Here is a 15,688-nt window from a genome sequence, read left to right as displayed (position 1 = left end):
TAAAGCCTTGAAATTTTTAATATTTTATTATTTTAAACACCAATCTTTGCTTATAATTATAATGAGAAAGTATTGTATGACACTGTGATTCCACGTTATCCCTATTTCTTTTCAATAAGAGAATGACAAATCAAATTTTTCTTCTTGATTTCCAGTGTTTTCTTCCTAAAAAATCTAAATCCAACTAAAAATGATAAAAATTAATTAGGAAGAAAATTTAGTTTGTCATTCCCCTATTGAAAAATGATAAGAATGACGTGAAATCACAGTTTCATACAATCCCTTCTCAATTATCATATAAAATTTTACCTGTTTCACTCTCTGCTGTTTGTAAATTACTTATCATTTTCTTACCCTGTAATCATTTTTTTGGGTAAAAATTGACAATAATACGCGTTTGAATGGAAATTAGTAGTAATATTATTTAAATGTTACAAAATCTGTTACTTTTTTTTTTCACTTGAATTTCAAGTCTCTTGATTATATACATACCAAAGCTTCTGTTTTCTCATTAACATGCTCCTGCAATCAAAAATTACTATGGGTTGAGTAGGGTAACTGTACTTTGACGCCTTACATAAAATGACAGATGTTATTACTAAATCAAGGGGAGGTAAGCATGAAGCACTCATCATGCTGCACTGCAACCCAGAAATTTTTAAATAATAATCGTTAATGTATTTTGGTCACATTTCTCAATGGTCAAAAGATTCAAAATCATAAATAATGCGAAATATCTAACAAGTTTGGGACATATCTAATGCAGAACATGATGAAGGTAAGAGAACAAAGTACAAAAAGAGAGCATATGGCCTTAAATTATGCTAAAAGCTATATATGATTCGCAGCACATTTAAGAAGTAAAGTAGGCACTCAAAGGGTCAGTTTGCACATTTTAGCACTAATAAAGAAAGAATCCCATGGAGTTTTAGCAGCTATGGCGCCTTAACAATTCAGTCAAAAAAGTTGGAAAAATCTAGAGAGCTTAAAAAGGACCATTCCAAGAAAGGGAATTCAAAAACCAAAACAACCTTTCTTTATTTTTTTCCCCTCCCACGATTCAATATGTGAAAAAGAGGCCGAAAAGTAGACATTTCGAAAGTGGTAAAAAGGAATAAATGAATAACTAACATTGCCCGAAGCTACATCATTCGAAAGGGACATATATTAGTTAGAAAATAGACCAATCCAAAGTCAGTTCCCTTCCCAAAAGCAGTTTTCACCCTTACTAAGACTTGACAGTTGACACTAAATATCTGAGCTGCCAGTGTCTGTAAAATTATAGTCCAGTTTCAGGGTTGAAAATGATATTTTTGACTAGCTAGCTTCTAAAAGGAAATGATTATCTAATGCAATCAAAATTCTCTCTTAGAAGAATCAAACCAAAACGAGGAGTAGGAAGAAGATGAAAGACGTACTTGAAACACATTGGCAAGTGCAACAGCTGCGGCAAGGCGGCCAGAAGAACGAGAAGCATCAATGGCGGCCTGGAGGACAAGGTCTTCAAGAAAAGGCCCTGGCCAGATTTCATTATTGGTACATCTACGAGTCAAAGATGGTCCTTCGGAATCACCGCATCTTCTTGCACCGCCATTGCCATTACCATCCGCAGAAGATGAAGACATCAAATATAAGTAAGTGGAGAAGCTATAAAGGAAAAGAAAAGAAAGAGAGAGCAGACAAAGAAACGACAAAGAAGGCAGTGGATGAAGACAAGAAATGAGGGACCCAAATGATAGTGTTTGAAAATCTTGGACATATTATATATAAAAGAAAACAAGAATTTTAATTTTTATTTTAAGCTATCATTCGTACATTGTTTTTATACTGATATAATTACACTATGAATCAGTACCATACATCTATAAATACATCTAAAAAGTAAATATGTTTGGTTTTAGATTAGAGGTTTTCTCGCCCTGCAAAGGCGGCTGGGAGAGGGGGGCATAGTTTCAGTTTCACTGAAGAAATTGGTGGAGGTTTTGATTGTACAACGTTTTCAGGTGCTTTTATCGGCGTATCTCTCTTTTGTCCACCTTTCTCTTTCATCCTACGTTAAATGCTATTTTATCGTGTGTGGGTGTGTACGTGTGTATATATGATATTTGACGATGTGGTGTAAAAAATATTATTAAATGCTATATTTTTTAGAAGTTTATATAATATCAAATAAAGTTTTGGTTAAATATTTGGAATATTGCTTAATGTTTATTAGATAATACGAGTCCAAATCCTTACAAATGACTGTTTAGGATTGTAATTTAATAACACTTGTCTCTCGGAAATTTAACACATTTTTCTATAACAAATTTATTTAGTTTTTAATTTTCAACAATTTGCAATTAGGATGATAAATTTTTGTAACGCCCTAAAACCCGACCTAGAGGTTTAGTGTAACAACCTATTTTTAGTGAAAATAAAATAGTAGTTTTAGGATCACAAATTTAAAGTGAAAATATTTATTTTATTATTATTTTAATGTCTACAGCATGATACTAGAGTCACATGAAAATTTCGTTAAGAAATTTTATCGTTTGCATGCTTAATTTGATAAAAATGATTATATTGCAAAAGGTGCAAAACCTGAGTTCTATAAGCTAAATGGATTAAATAGCTTTGATAATAAAAGGTTGGAGGGTTTATGTTGTAATTAAACCATCCATAATGTGAGTGGACATATATGGACACATTATTAAGTGTTTTAAAGGTTTTATAATAAAGGTTATTTATGTAATTTAATAAATAAAAACAAATTAAGTAAAACAAAGTCAAATTTTCTTCTTCATTTCATTTTTTTGCCGAAATTAAAGGGAAGAAAAACACCATTTTAGGGTTCATAACATTTAGTCAAGTCTCCTTGTGCATGTAAGTGATTCTTGGTCTCGTTTTTACTGATTTAAATGTTTTTGGAGTCGTTGTAGCTTAACCTAGCTAGCCGAGGGACTAATTTGTGAAACTGTTAAAAGTCTAGAGTTTTGCCATGAATATGTGTGGGTTTTTTTTATGTTTGATGGATGAAAATGAAATTTTAGTGATAGTTAAACAAGATTTGTAAAGTGATTTTGGTTGAAAACGTAAAATAGGGATTTATTTGTAAAATGGGGATTTATTTGTAAAATGTGAAAATTATGTGGTGAAATGTGTGAACTAATGAAATGTATAGGCTGCTTTAAGCTTAGATAATATTCGGCTAGCATGGTTGTGGACTAAATTGCATGAATTTGCATTTTTATGAGCTAGGGACTAAATTGTAAAGAAGTCAAAAGTTTAGGGGTAAAATAGTAATTTTGTCAAATTATGAAATTGGATTGAATTGAATAGAATAAATATTAAAGTGGTTAAATTTGATTATATAGATCAAGAAAAGCCACATTCAGAATTAGATCGGGGGAAAAACAAAGTAGTAGATTGATTGGTCAATTGTCTTCGTACTAATTCGAGGTAAGTTCGTATGTTAATAAATATTAAATAACTGTGTGTTAAATTCTTTAATATTGCGTTATTGATGATTATGATTTCACGGATATACTTGATAAAGATTTGGCGATGTATGAGATTCGGATTGAACCTTAGGAATAGATAGGATACAAATGATATGTCATTAGGGGTTACCGTGTTTTGGGTGCTGGTTTCGTACGTTCTACCGGTGGCTGAGTTTTCTGGCATGTGTTGCTGTTACTTGTTAGCTTGTGTGAGTAGCACCGTGTAGCTACATCTTGACTGTTAGCTTGTGTGAGCAGACCCAGTGATAGCTCGAGAGTGAGCATTTATATGAGATATGAGATTGAGATGGTTTCGACCATGTATTGGCACTTAGTGTGCGAGATTCTCGAGTATCAGATATTATTCCAAATGGTTCAATGGGCATACTGATAATATGAAAGAGTAAGAGGTTGACATGTATCAGTACATGTATGTATGTGAATCATATGTGAATTGAATCTGAGATTCGTGAATTCATGTCTAACCGTGTGATTGAGTATGTGTTAGGCTTTTGGATCAAATTGAGTTGCATTATGCTATGTTTATTTACTTAAATTGTGATTAAATAGTAAGCTAAGTGTTAAAATATTTGAACTTACTAAGCTTAATTGCTTATTCTGTCTAATTTTTTGCATTTTATAGTGATTCGAAAGCTCGCTCGGTTTGGAAGTTGTCAGAGATTGCATCGCACTATCAAACTTTCCTTTTAGTACTTTTGGACTTTATGTATTTTGGTTATATGGCATGTATAGGTCATTTGGCTAATGGAAGCCCATATGTTTTGTTATGTAACTAGCCATTTAATGTGGCTTGATTTGGTATATATTGGTATGTATATATATGTGTGGATAGCCTCATCTTATATGATTTATGATTGCCATGAGAATGCTTTGATTGTGTATTGGTAAATTGGTACTTAATAGGTAAACTTGACAAATGGTATGCATGTTATGTTTAGGCAAGATAGTGCATATATGTAATTGACCATTTAGGTAGTTTTTGTAAATGATTTTGGCATGTTTTTAAAATGATCATTTGAGATGCCTAAGAGCTTATGATTGGTGATAATGAAATTGCATGATTTAGACTTGGTTGTGATTGGTTTGAATGCCTATTGATATTATTTGGTATGTGTAGGTTGGTACCACATTGGGTGAGAAATAAAGCTTGGAAAATGGCCTATTTTTGTCCACAAGGGCAAAGACATGGACATGTGTCTTAGCCGTGTGTGACACATGGCCAGGTAACACGGCCGTGTGTCCCCTGATACTTCTTTAGAAATCAAGTTAGTAGTTTCACACGGCCTAAGACATGGGCGTGTGGCTTGGCCGTGTGGCACAAGTCAATATACTCTTTAGTTTTCGCACGGCTTAGCACACGGATGTGTGAGAGCATTTCGAAGGGTACACGACTTGGCACATGGGCATGTGGTCTGGCCGTGTGACCCAAGTTAGTGAGTTATACAGGGTGGGACAAGGGCTGGGACATGGCCATGTGATCCTATTTCGAATGCCCACACGGCCTATGACACAGGCGTGTCTCTTCGCCATGTGAGACACACAGTCTGGCCACACGGGTGTGTGTCCCTTGCATTTTGAAAATTTTTAATGTTTTCCCAAAATTTCCTTGAGTTCTTAGTTTTGTCTCGAATTGTTTTTAATGCTTGTTTTGGGCTCCAAAGACTCGTGTTAAGGACTATATGACTGAATTTGAATGACTTTTGTTTGGATATGAGAAATGAATATGAAATGTATGATTGTTTAAGTGATAAGTCTGGTAATGCTCCGTAACCCTATTTCGGTGATGGATACGGGTTAGAGGTGTTGCATTTAGGCCGAATCCCGGAGGTCACATTGACCACCGAAGTGATAATAGGAAAATTTTAGTTTTACAAATCGAAAAACATAATAGTATTTAAGTTGTGTAAATACTCTTAGTTATAAAATTCTGATATTTCAAAAGAAGATGCAGTCCCAACGACACTTACGAGCATAAAACATAAAATTTCGTACCACAATTTTCAAATAGTACTTACAACACAAACTGTTTAGTTATAATCTCAAAAATTATAATAACACTATTAAAGCCTATTTTAAATCGTGACTGTCTGAGATCTCCGTATACCGAGAACATGTAAATGTACTTGAAAGGGGAAAACACTAATGGGGTGAGCTACACGAGCTCAGTGTGAGTTCAACACTTGACTAATAATAGAATTACAGAAATCAGTTTGATAGCGAAACATACTTACAGAGATACACAGAATTAGAAAGCAAACTTGAAACTAACGTCCCAACAGAATGTAGCAATTCAAGCACACCATGTCATATACATACACTCAATCACAAATTTTATTCAGTCAGATAGAATATAGTCAAATAATCTTACATTCAGTCACTTAAACAGATACGGATGAATGTAACCAAGTAATAAAAAACCCACCTATCTAGCCAACACCTCTCTGTCCCCCGATCACACCCCAAAAGATCTGCACAAGCTCATCCAACTAAACACACCGCATAAGACCTCGAAAGACCCATCCAACCCTACACACCATATATGTGGACTAAGCCACTCAAAAAAATAATACGCAGCAAAGTTGACGTATATGCGGTAACCGCTGTACAAATATGTTGCAGTCAAAATTGCCAGATCAGATCAAAATCAGTCTTCTTTCTCTTCACAACCAACCAAAAAATTACTTTATGCAAATACAAGCATGCTTACAACCACGCAGAAACAATGAACACATCAACAGATAGTCAGACAGATATAGACATGTACACATTTGGCTAACTGGGTTCATATTCAGATATCTCGCACATCAATAAAAAATAACACATAAACCAGAGCCCAGATTAGAGTTTTTTAACTACCCTCATTAAAGCCTAGCCAAGGGTCGGAACACATAGACACAATTTTAGATAAAAAACATACATGGAACTAAAATTGGTGACTTAGGGCCACACGGTCGTGTTCTCTGACCGTGTGGAGGTCAACAAGCCCACGTGAGGAGGAGGCACACGTCCATGTGAGCCAGTGACATGGCCGTGTAACTCTCTGTCCAATTGTGCTAAAATAGGGTTCAGGGAGGACAAGACCGTGTAAGGGTCTTACATGCCCGCGTGCCCTGTGTGTCCCAAAACACACGCCCGTGTAGAATCCCTAAATCCCTAAATTAGCCATATGATCGTGTGGCACCAAATCACTAAAACCCTAATTCCCAAACACACACGCCCGTATGCCCAGGGGACACGACCGTGTGAAAATTGACTAATTTTCCCAAATTAGCCATACGGTTGTGTGGCATGAATTTTTGTCCAAAAACCCTAATCCCCAAATCCACGCGACCGTGTGAACCTGTGATTTTAAAGAAACGTTTAGTCTAGTGGTTAAACCTGCTACTATTCAGACTATTTTATCTGTTGCTGTCTCGAAGAGTTGGCAGCTACGTCAGGTTGATTTTAACAATGCTTTTCTGAATGATGATCTTACTGAAGAATTGTACATGCAACAACCTCCAAGGTATGTTCAATGTGGTGTGAATGGTGAGCCTTTGGTGTGTCGCCTGACGAAAGCCTTGTATGGGCTACGCCAAGCTCCACGAACATGGTTTGATAAATTAAAATAGTTTCTTGTCTCTTTAGGTTTTGTTTTATCAAAATATGATGCTTCACTATTTGTTCGGATTACAAATGACTCGAGTATGTGTGTGTAAGTTTATGCGGATGATATTATCATTATAAAAAATGCACCTAAAAGTATTGATGCTTTTGTTCAACAGTTGCACGATGAGTTTTCTCTTAAAGACATGAGAGCCCTTCATTATTTTTTGGGCGTTGAGGTTACTAGTTCGTCAATTGGGAGTCCTCATATTTTCCAATGTAAGTATATTCTGGATCTTCTTGGCAGAAGTTCGTTAGCTAATGCCAAGTGTGTCCACACACCCATGATCAGTTCTTTTATGTTGTCTAAAGATGAAGGAGTTCTTCTAGATGATCCTACTGAATATAGAAGTCTTGCTGGCGCATTGTAATATGTGGTTCTCACTTGACCTGACATTGCTTATGCAGTCAATCGGATTTGTCAATTCATGCATGCGCTCACTAGTGTTCATTTGATTGCGTTAAAACGAATCTTACGATATTTGAGTAGCACTATTGATTATGGGTTGGTTTTTTTCCCATTGACAGATTGTCTCTGGTTGGCTATGCTGACGCTAACTAGGGCTTGAATTTGATGATAGACAATTGGAAACTAGTGATTGCGTGTTTTTTGGAACTACTCCTATCTCCTGATGCTCTAAGAAGCAACAAGTTGTGTCTCGCTCCATTGCTGAGGCTGAGTACAGAAGTTTGGTTGCTGCAGCTTCTTATATTACTTGGTTGGCTTCTTTATTGAATGAATTACAATTTTGCTCTGCTGATACTCCAACTATCTAGTGTGACAACTCTAGTGTTGTTGTGGTAACTGCTAATCCAGTTTTGCATTCTAAGTTCAAACATGTTGAGCTTGACTTGTTTTTTGTTCGGGAGAAAGTGGTTGATGGTTATCTTATTGTTGGTGAGGTTCCAGTCTGCGATCAGGTTGCCAATATTCTCACAAAGCCTTTGTCTGCATCCACGTTTGTTCGTTTTCATCGTTTTCTATCAGTAAAGAATCTGTTAGGTTGTTAGTATCGTTAGTGAGTTGTTCACATGTTGTTAGTAGCAATTATCTCTCTATAAATTGTATATAAATACACTAGTTAAAACTATATCAAGGTAGGCAATAATAAATCATTTTTCAATTCATTTCAGTCAGTTCATTTTCTATTAATTTCCTTGTATACACTTACACTCTAGAGCATGTCTTAAGACATTAAGAACAAAAATGATCAATTAGGATTTTTCTGGTCAATGGTCTTGAGACAGAATGAACATGCCTCGGGACATAAACTTATGTCTTAAGACAAGGAAGTCATTGTCTCGAGACATGAACCCCATTGTCTTTAGACAATTGCCTTGAGATAATCGATTTCAAAAAAAAATGGGAGGAATGTCTCGAGACACATCGTTGAATTTTAATATTTTGAGTTAGATTTGAATCCTAACTTTGTGTATGATCCCATATAATCTCAAAATGCTTTAAATGAAACTAGTGAACTTCTATTGTGCATGTTTATGACTGAAATTGGAAATGTACAAGATTCATTAAGATTGTATGTTAAATTACTTAGCAAAATGAATAGAAACAATTTGAGTTATTCTGACAACGTATTGTGATATCATCCATTCGGATCCGACCAACGGATCTTGTGTAGGGTGTCACACAAAAACAGTAACACTCTTCATCTAAATAACGTTTACAAGATCCGATATTACCAGCAATGCCTGGAAAAGATGAAGTGGCTTAGGAATGTGGTTGCCACCGCTTTGCTTCAAATGCCTCGACTAAACCTTGATGTTAAGCATCTTCGTATGCCCTTTTACCGCATTTACATTCAATGCTATGGTCTTTTTTATTTTCGTGTTGCCCTTTCTGTGCCTCATGTAGTTTCATTTTAAAAGTCTGTAGTGATTCAATTAGCTCACCTATACGTATGGTACTCATGTCTTTGACTTTTTCAATTGTTTTGACTTTCATTGTAAACTTTTCAAGGAGTGATCTTAGCATTTTTCAAACTAGTTTCTCATTAAGATACACTTCACCAAGAGTATGCCTCATTAGTAATATCATATTGTTTGGCATAATATTCAGCAACAGTTTCCCTATCATTCGTTCGTAATGATTCAAACTTAGAAGTGAGCATCTAGAGTTTTGAGAGCTTGACTTATGGTGTCCCCTCGCGCATGGTCTCTTGTACGATCCATGCTTCACGTGTGGATACACATTTTGAGACCAATCTAAATTTTTCTAGATCTACAGCTATAAATATAACATTTAAGGTTTTGAGTTATAATTTACTGTTTTATCTTCTTTTGATGTCCATGTTGTCTCAACTATAGGAGTTCGTACACCATTTGCCTCAATATAGAGAGGTACCCATCTAGTAACTATACACCAAAACACCTTTTCATCAATTGATTTGACTAAAACTCTTATTCTAGTCTTTCAATCAATATGCCTAATTTGAACCATCTAATAGTAATGGACATTGAGTTCAACCTTTTTTTTTTTCATTCATTTCATTTTTAGAACTATTAGATATATAATCTTACCAAATACTTTAAATGGATGATTTTAATACCAAACCCCAAAAAAAAATCTAGTAATTAAGTGTATCAAAAAATGTGGTTACATTAATTAGTACACTAATAAGCTTTTACATATTATTACCAAAAATACCACATTATCTTCTTATTAATCATCCATATTATCTTCAATATGTTCATCAACTATGACTTGCATTATCTTAAAGAAATATATGATTATTAAACCTTAACATATAATCTTCACATTAGTTGATCAAGTTCTTGTTGCCTTGTCACACAAGCTATTCATTATCAGCTAAGATAATCACCAAAATGTATCCATCATAAAAATAACCACTATCTGCTCTGGATTATCACAAATTTTGCTGTCAAGTTATCTGTTAAAATAAGAGGTACATTTGTCGTAAAAAACTACCGACAATATGTAGATCAATTTGACTGATATTGGCACATGTTTGACTGAAGTTGTGGCATGAGATATACCAACATTAGTTTCAACATATTGTGGTACACTTCAGCCTATGCACCAACAGTGGTATTATAGGAACCCTAAAAATCAAATTAATACTGGAATGGATATGTAATTCAAAAAAGATAATAGTTTATAAAAATAAGGGTTAATTCATATTTTAAGAATTGAATTTGGTAAAGGTCTGGATTTTCTTTTTTCAAGTTAGATTTTAAATTTGATAATTGTTTCTATATTAGGACATGAATTTTTTTTTATTCAAGGTAGGCTTTGAACTTGACAAATGTTCCTATATTGGGACTTGAATTTTTTTTGTTCAAGTTAGTCTTTGAAAGCTTTATAGTTTAAGTCTCAGTATGAGAAAAATTGCCAAGTTCAACTCCTAATGTGTGAACAATTGTCAAATTCAAAATTTGACCAAAAAAATTTAGACTCCACATGATAAAAGTTGCCAAGTTCAAACTTAAATAGTGATTTAACCCTAAAAATAAAAAATAAGTAATGAAAGAACATATATATATATAAACAACATAAATAATAAGTATAATAGTTTTTTTTAGAAATATATGATAAACTTATCCCAAGTGTCAATCTGAGAATATATATACATGAGCTAATCATGTAGACTCATTTGGCTTAGTTTTAAGGAACACATATATTTCTTAGCAATGGAGGATTACTAAATATTGCAAATTATTAATAATCTCCCACTAATTTGAGATGTTAGTAATCTAGTTATCTTTTGCACAAATAAAGATTATGCGTATAAAATGATGTCTTTCGATTTGAAACATCAATTAACAAATGTAGCTTAAAATTTTAATGAAATTGGTTTATGCATATTAAACTAAAACTTGGTGTATTAAATTGATTAAGTATAATTGCAGACTACTAACAGTTTTCACATCTTCAGTTTTGATACATGCCAAATGCACCAGCATGTGAAATAATGATTTCGATTTGTGAATACAAGTATCACTTGAAATGCACGACACACTTGAACGAAACAGCTCTGCTATGGTTTACAATGAGTATACAGGATTCAATTGTTTGATACTTTTGGAGCACTAGTCGTCTTCACCCCCGAGATCACCCCACCGGACATTGTACTTGGCTGCAAGATAATGTGCTCCGACGGGTCCTCTGCTCCCATAAGGGTATAGCTCTGGAGCAATCTTTTTTGCTTCAAGTTCTTTCAACAATGGCGTAAACAGTGACCAAGCAGCGTCGAGCTCATCGCTTCTAGTGAACAACCTTCGCTCCCCTGCTATAGCATCTAAGAGCAACCTCTCATATGCATCTGGGATTTCTGTTGGATACCTGAATATCATAACCGGAGTCTTAAGTTCATGCAATGAGAGAATCTTGGAAGGAAATAAGGAGTTTCAGACAAAAATTATCTTTAATTTTCAAATTGAATCCTGTTAGATATGCATTTTCTGGCAAGAAATCTTTGTTTTGCCAAGGGTAGTTGTAAAATCTGTGATTTTAAGTGAAAACCGATGGGTTTGCCGGTCTAAAGATGCCGCTGAACTAGAAAAAAATGGCCGACAATGATCGTTTTTACTATGCAGAACATTATAGTTTCCAATATCAAGCTCGTTAAGTGCAGGTCAATGAAAGAAAGCCGCATATAGAGTTGAAAAACAGTTAATTTAACCCTGTACCTGGCTCGATAAAGCAAATTAAGGTCACTGCGGTCTAATCTCATTCCAAGACCAGGAACTTTGTTATTGATCTTCAGATAAATGGCTTCATCAGGTTGCACACGCAGCACAAGCTCATTTGTAGCCTTGTCCAAATCAGTTCCGAAATTACGCTTGTACAAATTACCTGGAACGTGTCTGAACTGAACTCTGATCTCTGCCCTGAGTTTTCAAGTCCACAACTTTTCAATCCATTCAATTATAAGAATGATTACAAGGCATAGGCCCGTGATAAAAATAAAAGAATAAAAAATATCCACCTACCGCTTCCGATGCAAAGCTTTTCCGGCCTTCATGAGAAAAGGGACACCATCCCATCTAGCATTATTGATAAACAAAGCTGCTGCTGCAAATGTAGGCGTTATACTGTTCTTAGGTACAGTTGAGTCATCGGTGTAACCTGGATATGCTCTACCACCCTTGTTGTGGCCCTTATACTGACCAATGATGACATCTTCTAGTTCCAATGGTTTCATTGATCTCAGAACCTTTACCTGAATATGCGCACCATGTTAGATTCTTAATAAATAGAATTTCCGGAAAACTAAAAACAATGTAAAAGTAAATCATGTCAAAGGTAATAACATTACCTTTTCATTCCTAATGTCCTCAGCATCTAAGCTGACAGGGGTCTCCATTGCAAATAGTGCCAGTATTTGCAGCAGATGATTTTGCATTATGTCCCGTATGATCCCGTAATTATCAAAATAACTGAAATCAATAAGAAACACATAAGTGATCTTGGTCACTGAAAAGAACCGTGTTTTTAAATACAAAAAGATGAACAGCAACTCACCCTCCTCGTCCTTCAGTACCAAAGTCTTCAGAAAATATGAATTGCACATTGCGGATATAATTCCTTGACCATAAAGGTTCAAAAATAAGATTCGAGAAGCGAAGCACTGAGAGGTTCTCAACAAGCTCCTTACCCAAGTAATGGTCAATCCTAGAAAAGCATAATTAAAATTAAGATGTTCGTTTAGTTTCATTAACTTCGACATTTTCATTTTAAAAACTGTAAAGCAAGATGTACCTGAATATCTGATCCTCAGTTAGATACTTTTTCAGACATCTTGTTAGCTCAGCCGAGGACTCTGAATCACGGCCAAATGGCTTTTCAACAATGACCCTTGTCCAGCCGTTTGCTGAAGAGGCCTTCATGCTGGCACATCTCACCACATCCACGAATATATTTGGAGGTATCGACAAGTAAAATAACCTGTTTGACAGTTTTCCAGCCTGGAAAATAAGCCATTTCTATGTCAGTGTGCATGTATTGCGTGTTTAGCAGGCAAACAATGAAATCCATCATTAGGTTCAATAGGGCATCCCAATGAGTGATAATCCTTGATATCATTTTCTAACCTTCTGTATTATACTTTATTAAGTATCAGATCTTAATCAATCTTTTCTAGGGCCAATTCCCCGGTATTATCATACAAGAATAAACATGAAAAACCTTCCACTATTGCACCATTCTAAAAATGTCAGGACTTCAATGAGAGGATCGTGTAGGGGTATCACAATTTGTAGGTGAAACAAATTGTAAAATGTTAGAAAATGCTATATGTTGTGCTTGCAATAGTTCGTTTTCAAAAAGTAAATTTTCCATAAATCTGAAGGAAATTTCTCAGATTCTCAAGTCTGTTTCATCCCACTCCAAAAAGATAGCAAACCTAATACCATTAGATATGCATTGCTAAAACCTATCCAGTTCCTGTACCTGCATGTACATTTTTAAGCTAGTCTTAAAAGTAAATACGAAAACAACAGAATAGGATTGATTGGAGGCTGAGGAAACCGAGAAAAAATGCAAGCTAACATGTTACCTTACCTCTTTCTTTTTCAGCTTGCTGTCTAGTTCAGCAAAATTCTCCTCGGAATTATATTCACCTGAATGGTAAAAGCATCTCTTCAAGAACTGCTCCATTTTATCTTTACAATTTTCCCTACAAGTCAACCATGTAATAAATCAACACAACAACATACAGACTTTTTAGATATAACATGATAGAGATTAGTCAAGTTACTCCAGCATGATAATAATCTTACCTCTTATCGATTCGACAAGTTAAAGTTGTGCTAATGATGTTCCTGAGCTCTTCATCTGTGAGTTTAGTACGAGCATAACCGAAAACTATAAAGTTCTGCATAACAAGAGGAAACATAGCACAAACTCACTAGTCATTGCCAATGTCTTATTTTTCTGCCATATAGAAATTATGTAGGCTCCAGTCAAAGAAAATTATTCGATCTTAAGAAAGAAATGAAGAAGATTTTACCTTAGGAAGGCAATCTTCATAGTAAAGAGCAAAAAGTGCAGGGAAAATTTTCTTCTTAGCAAGGTCCCCTGAAGCTCCAACAACAGTTATGCTGAGTGTAGACAGTGCTTCCTCTTTGTCCAAGATGTCGATGAAAAATTCTTCTTGTTCTTCAGGGTTGATCCCTTTCGCCAAAGGGCTACCGTCCATACCTAATCCCAAAAGCCCTCGAGTGAGAAACTAAACCAACCACAAACTTGATGAAGAATACACAAAATCACATGATTTCCAGAATCCAAAAAATACTTTCAAATCACAATTACGAATACATGGTAAAAGAAACTATTGCACCGCTTTGGACTAATCTAAAAACCTCTTTAAATAGTTTATTATTTGACAAATTGATAATTATCCACCAAAATCATATTAGTACACAAAATCAAAGCTTCCCAGAAATCATACATAGGTGAAGTCAAAGTGTTCATATCTCGAATCTTGAAAGGTAAAAGCAGCTTATTCCATTCAACAATTCCAAAATCCAACAACTAGAATGCTTGCCAGTTGTAAATAACAGGTTACATTATTACCAACTAAAAATCAATTATCTAAATTTCATTCGCAAATACAACTCAGTGCATATTATGAACAAATCAAACAGTTTTTTTTTTAAAGTAATAAAATGACTGACCACCCTGCATAGAAATAGCATTTAATGGATGTCCATTAGAGGATTTGATCCGGAAATGGTTGCTTGGACGGATTCTGGGACAAACTTGAGAAACCCATTTAAAGAAACAACATCTCATTGGCTTCCAAACATTGAATTCAGAAGAGAAGGCAAGTGAAGAAGAAGATGAAGAAGGAGGAGTAATCTGTGCAGCCATGCAAATGATGAATAAATAAGGGAATAAAGAAAAAAGAAAAAACTAAACAAATGTTAAAGCAAGCATGTTGCGTGCATTGTTGGATTATGATACGAGTAAGGAGATAGATGTTTGGGGTACTTTGGAAAAGAATGTTAGAAAAATATCGTTGCCCTTTAGAGTTGTTCAAAAATACTAATGAAATCTGAAATGTGAGGTCAGGAACATTTCCTCTTTTAGATTCTGTTTTAATCTTATCAGGTTTTTATTATATATGTAGTGGCGGTAAAAGCGGCTATTTCATCAACTTCAGCGTTCAGGATTCCTTTCTTGGGCTGAATTCAAATCAATAAACAATGGAACTTCAACAAAAAAAAAAAAAACTAATGGAAAGAAATATATGATGCAAGTTTGTGTAATGATCCGGCGAGGGACCAAAGAAAGGAATCAACAAGCAACAATATTTTTATTTTTAATTTTAATTTTATATAATCTAAGAAACAAATATAGATTATAGGAGGATAATGCGCTTCAATATGTTCGAGCTTATATTTTTTTATATTGATAACAATATCGGTACCAAATAAATTAAGACTTAATTGGTTAAAATAAAAAGTTTATTTATTAATAAAACTATAACTGCTGATTATAAAATTATAATTTTTAACGAAACAGTAATAGGTTTAGATAGGTTGAAAAAATATATTAAATA

The 15,688-nt window shown here is 34.6% G+C and overlaps 1 protein-coding gene across 1 annotated transcript; it reads right to left on the bottom strand.

Moving 5' to 3' along the window:
* Positions 1-10,988: 10,988 nt before the first annotated feature.
* On the bottom strand, positions 10,989-15,221 carry LOC107922783 (glucose-6-phosphate 1-dehydrogenase, chloroplastic). Its single transcript, XM_016852950.2, has 10 exons — positions 14,802-15,221; positions 14,135-14,325; positions 13,905-13,999; positions 13,687-13,801; positions 12,886-13,091; positions 12,649-12,798; positions 12,443-12,563; positions 12,117-12,346; positions 11,814-12,014; positions 10,989-11,466 (listed from the first exon to the last, which is right to left on the bottom strand). The coding sequence occupies exons 1-10, from the start codon at positions 14,995-14,997 to the stop codon at positions 11,214-11,216; spliced, it is 1,758 nt and encodes a 585-aa protein (XP_016708439.1). The 5' UTR covers positions 14,998-15,221; the 3' UTR covers positions 10,989-11,213.
* Between the last annotated feature and the right edge of the window lie 467 nt (positions 15,222-15,688).

This window comes from Gossypium hirsutum, chromosome A11, assembly GCF_007990345.1.
Source record: "Gossypium hirsutum isolate 1008001.06 chromosome A11, Gossypium_hirsutum_v2.1, whole genome shotgun sequence".
NCBI classification, from domain to species: Eukaryota; Viridiplantae; Streptophyta; class Magnoliopsida; order Malvales; family Malvaceae; genus Gossypium; species Gossypium hirsutum.
This window is presented reverse-complemented; position numbering and strand designations above follow the sequence as displayed.

What these genes read in the sequence shown, in the direction of transcription:
- LOC107922783 (XM_016852950.2), bottom strand. Translation starts at nt 14,997, where the DNA reads ATGGCTGCACAGATTACTCCTCCTTCTTCATCTTCTTCTTCACTTGCC. An exon ending in ACTTGTCGAATCGATAAGAG is followed by an intron (nt 13,802 to 13,904) that starts GTAAGATTATTA and finishes GTTGACTTGTAG; the next exon opens with GGAAAATTGTAAAGATAAAA. An exon ending in AGGACATTAGGAATGAAAAG is followed by an intron (nt 12,347 to 12,442) that starts GTAATGTTATTA and finishes GCGCATATTCAG; the next exon opens with GTAAAGGTTCTGAGATCAAT.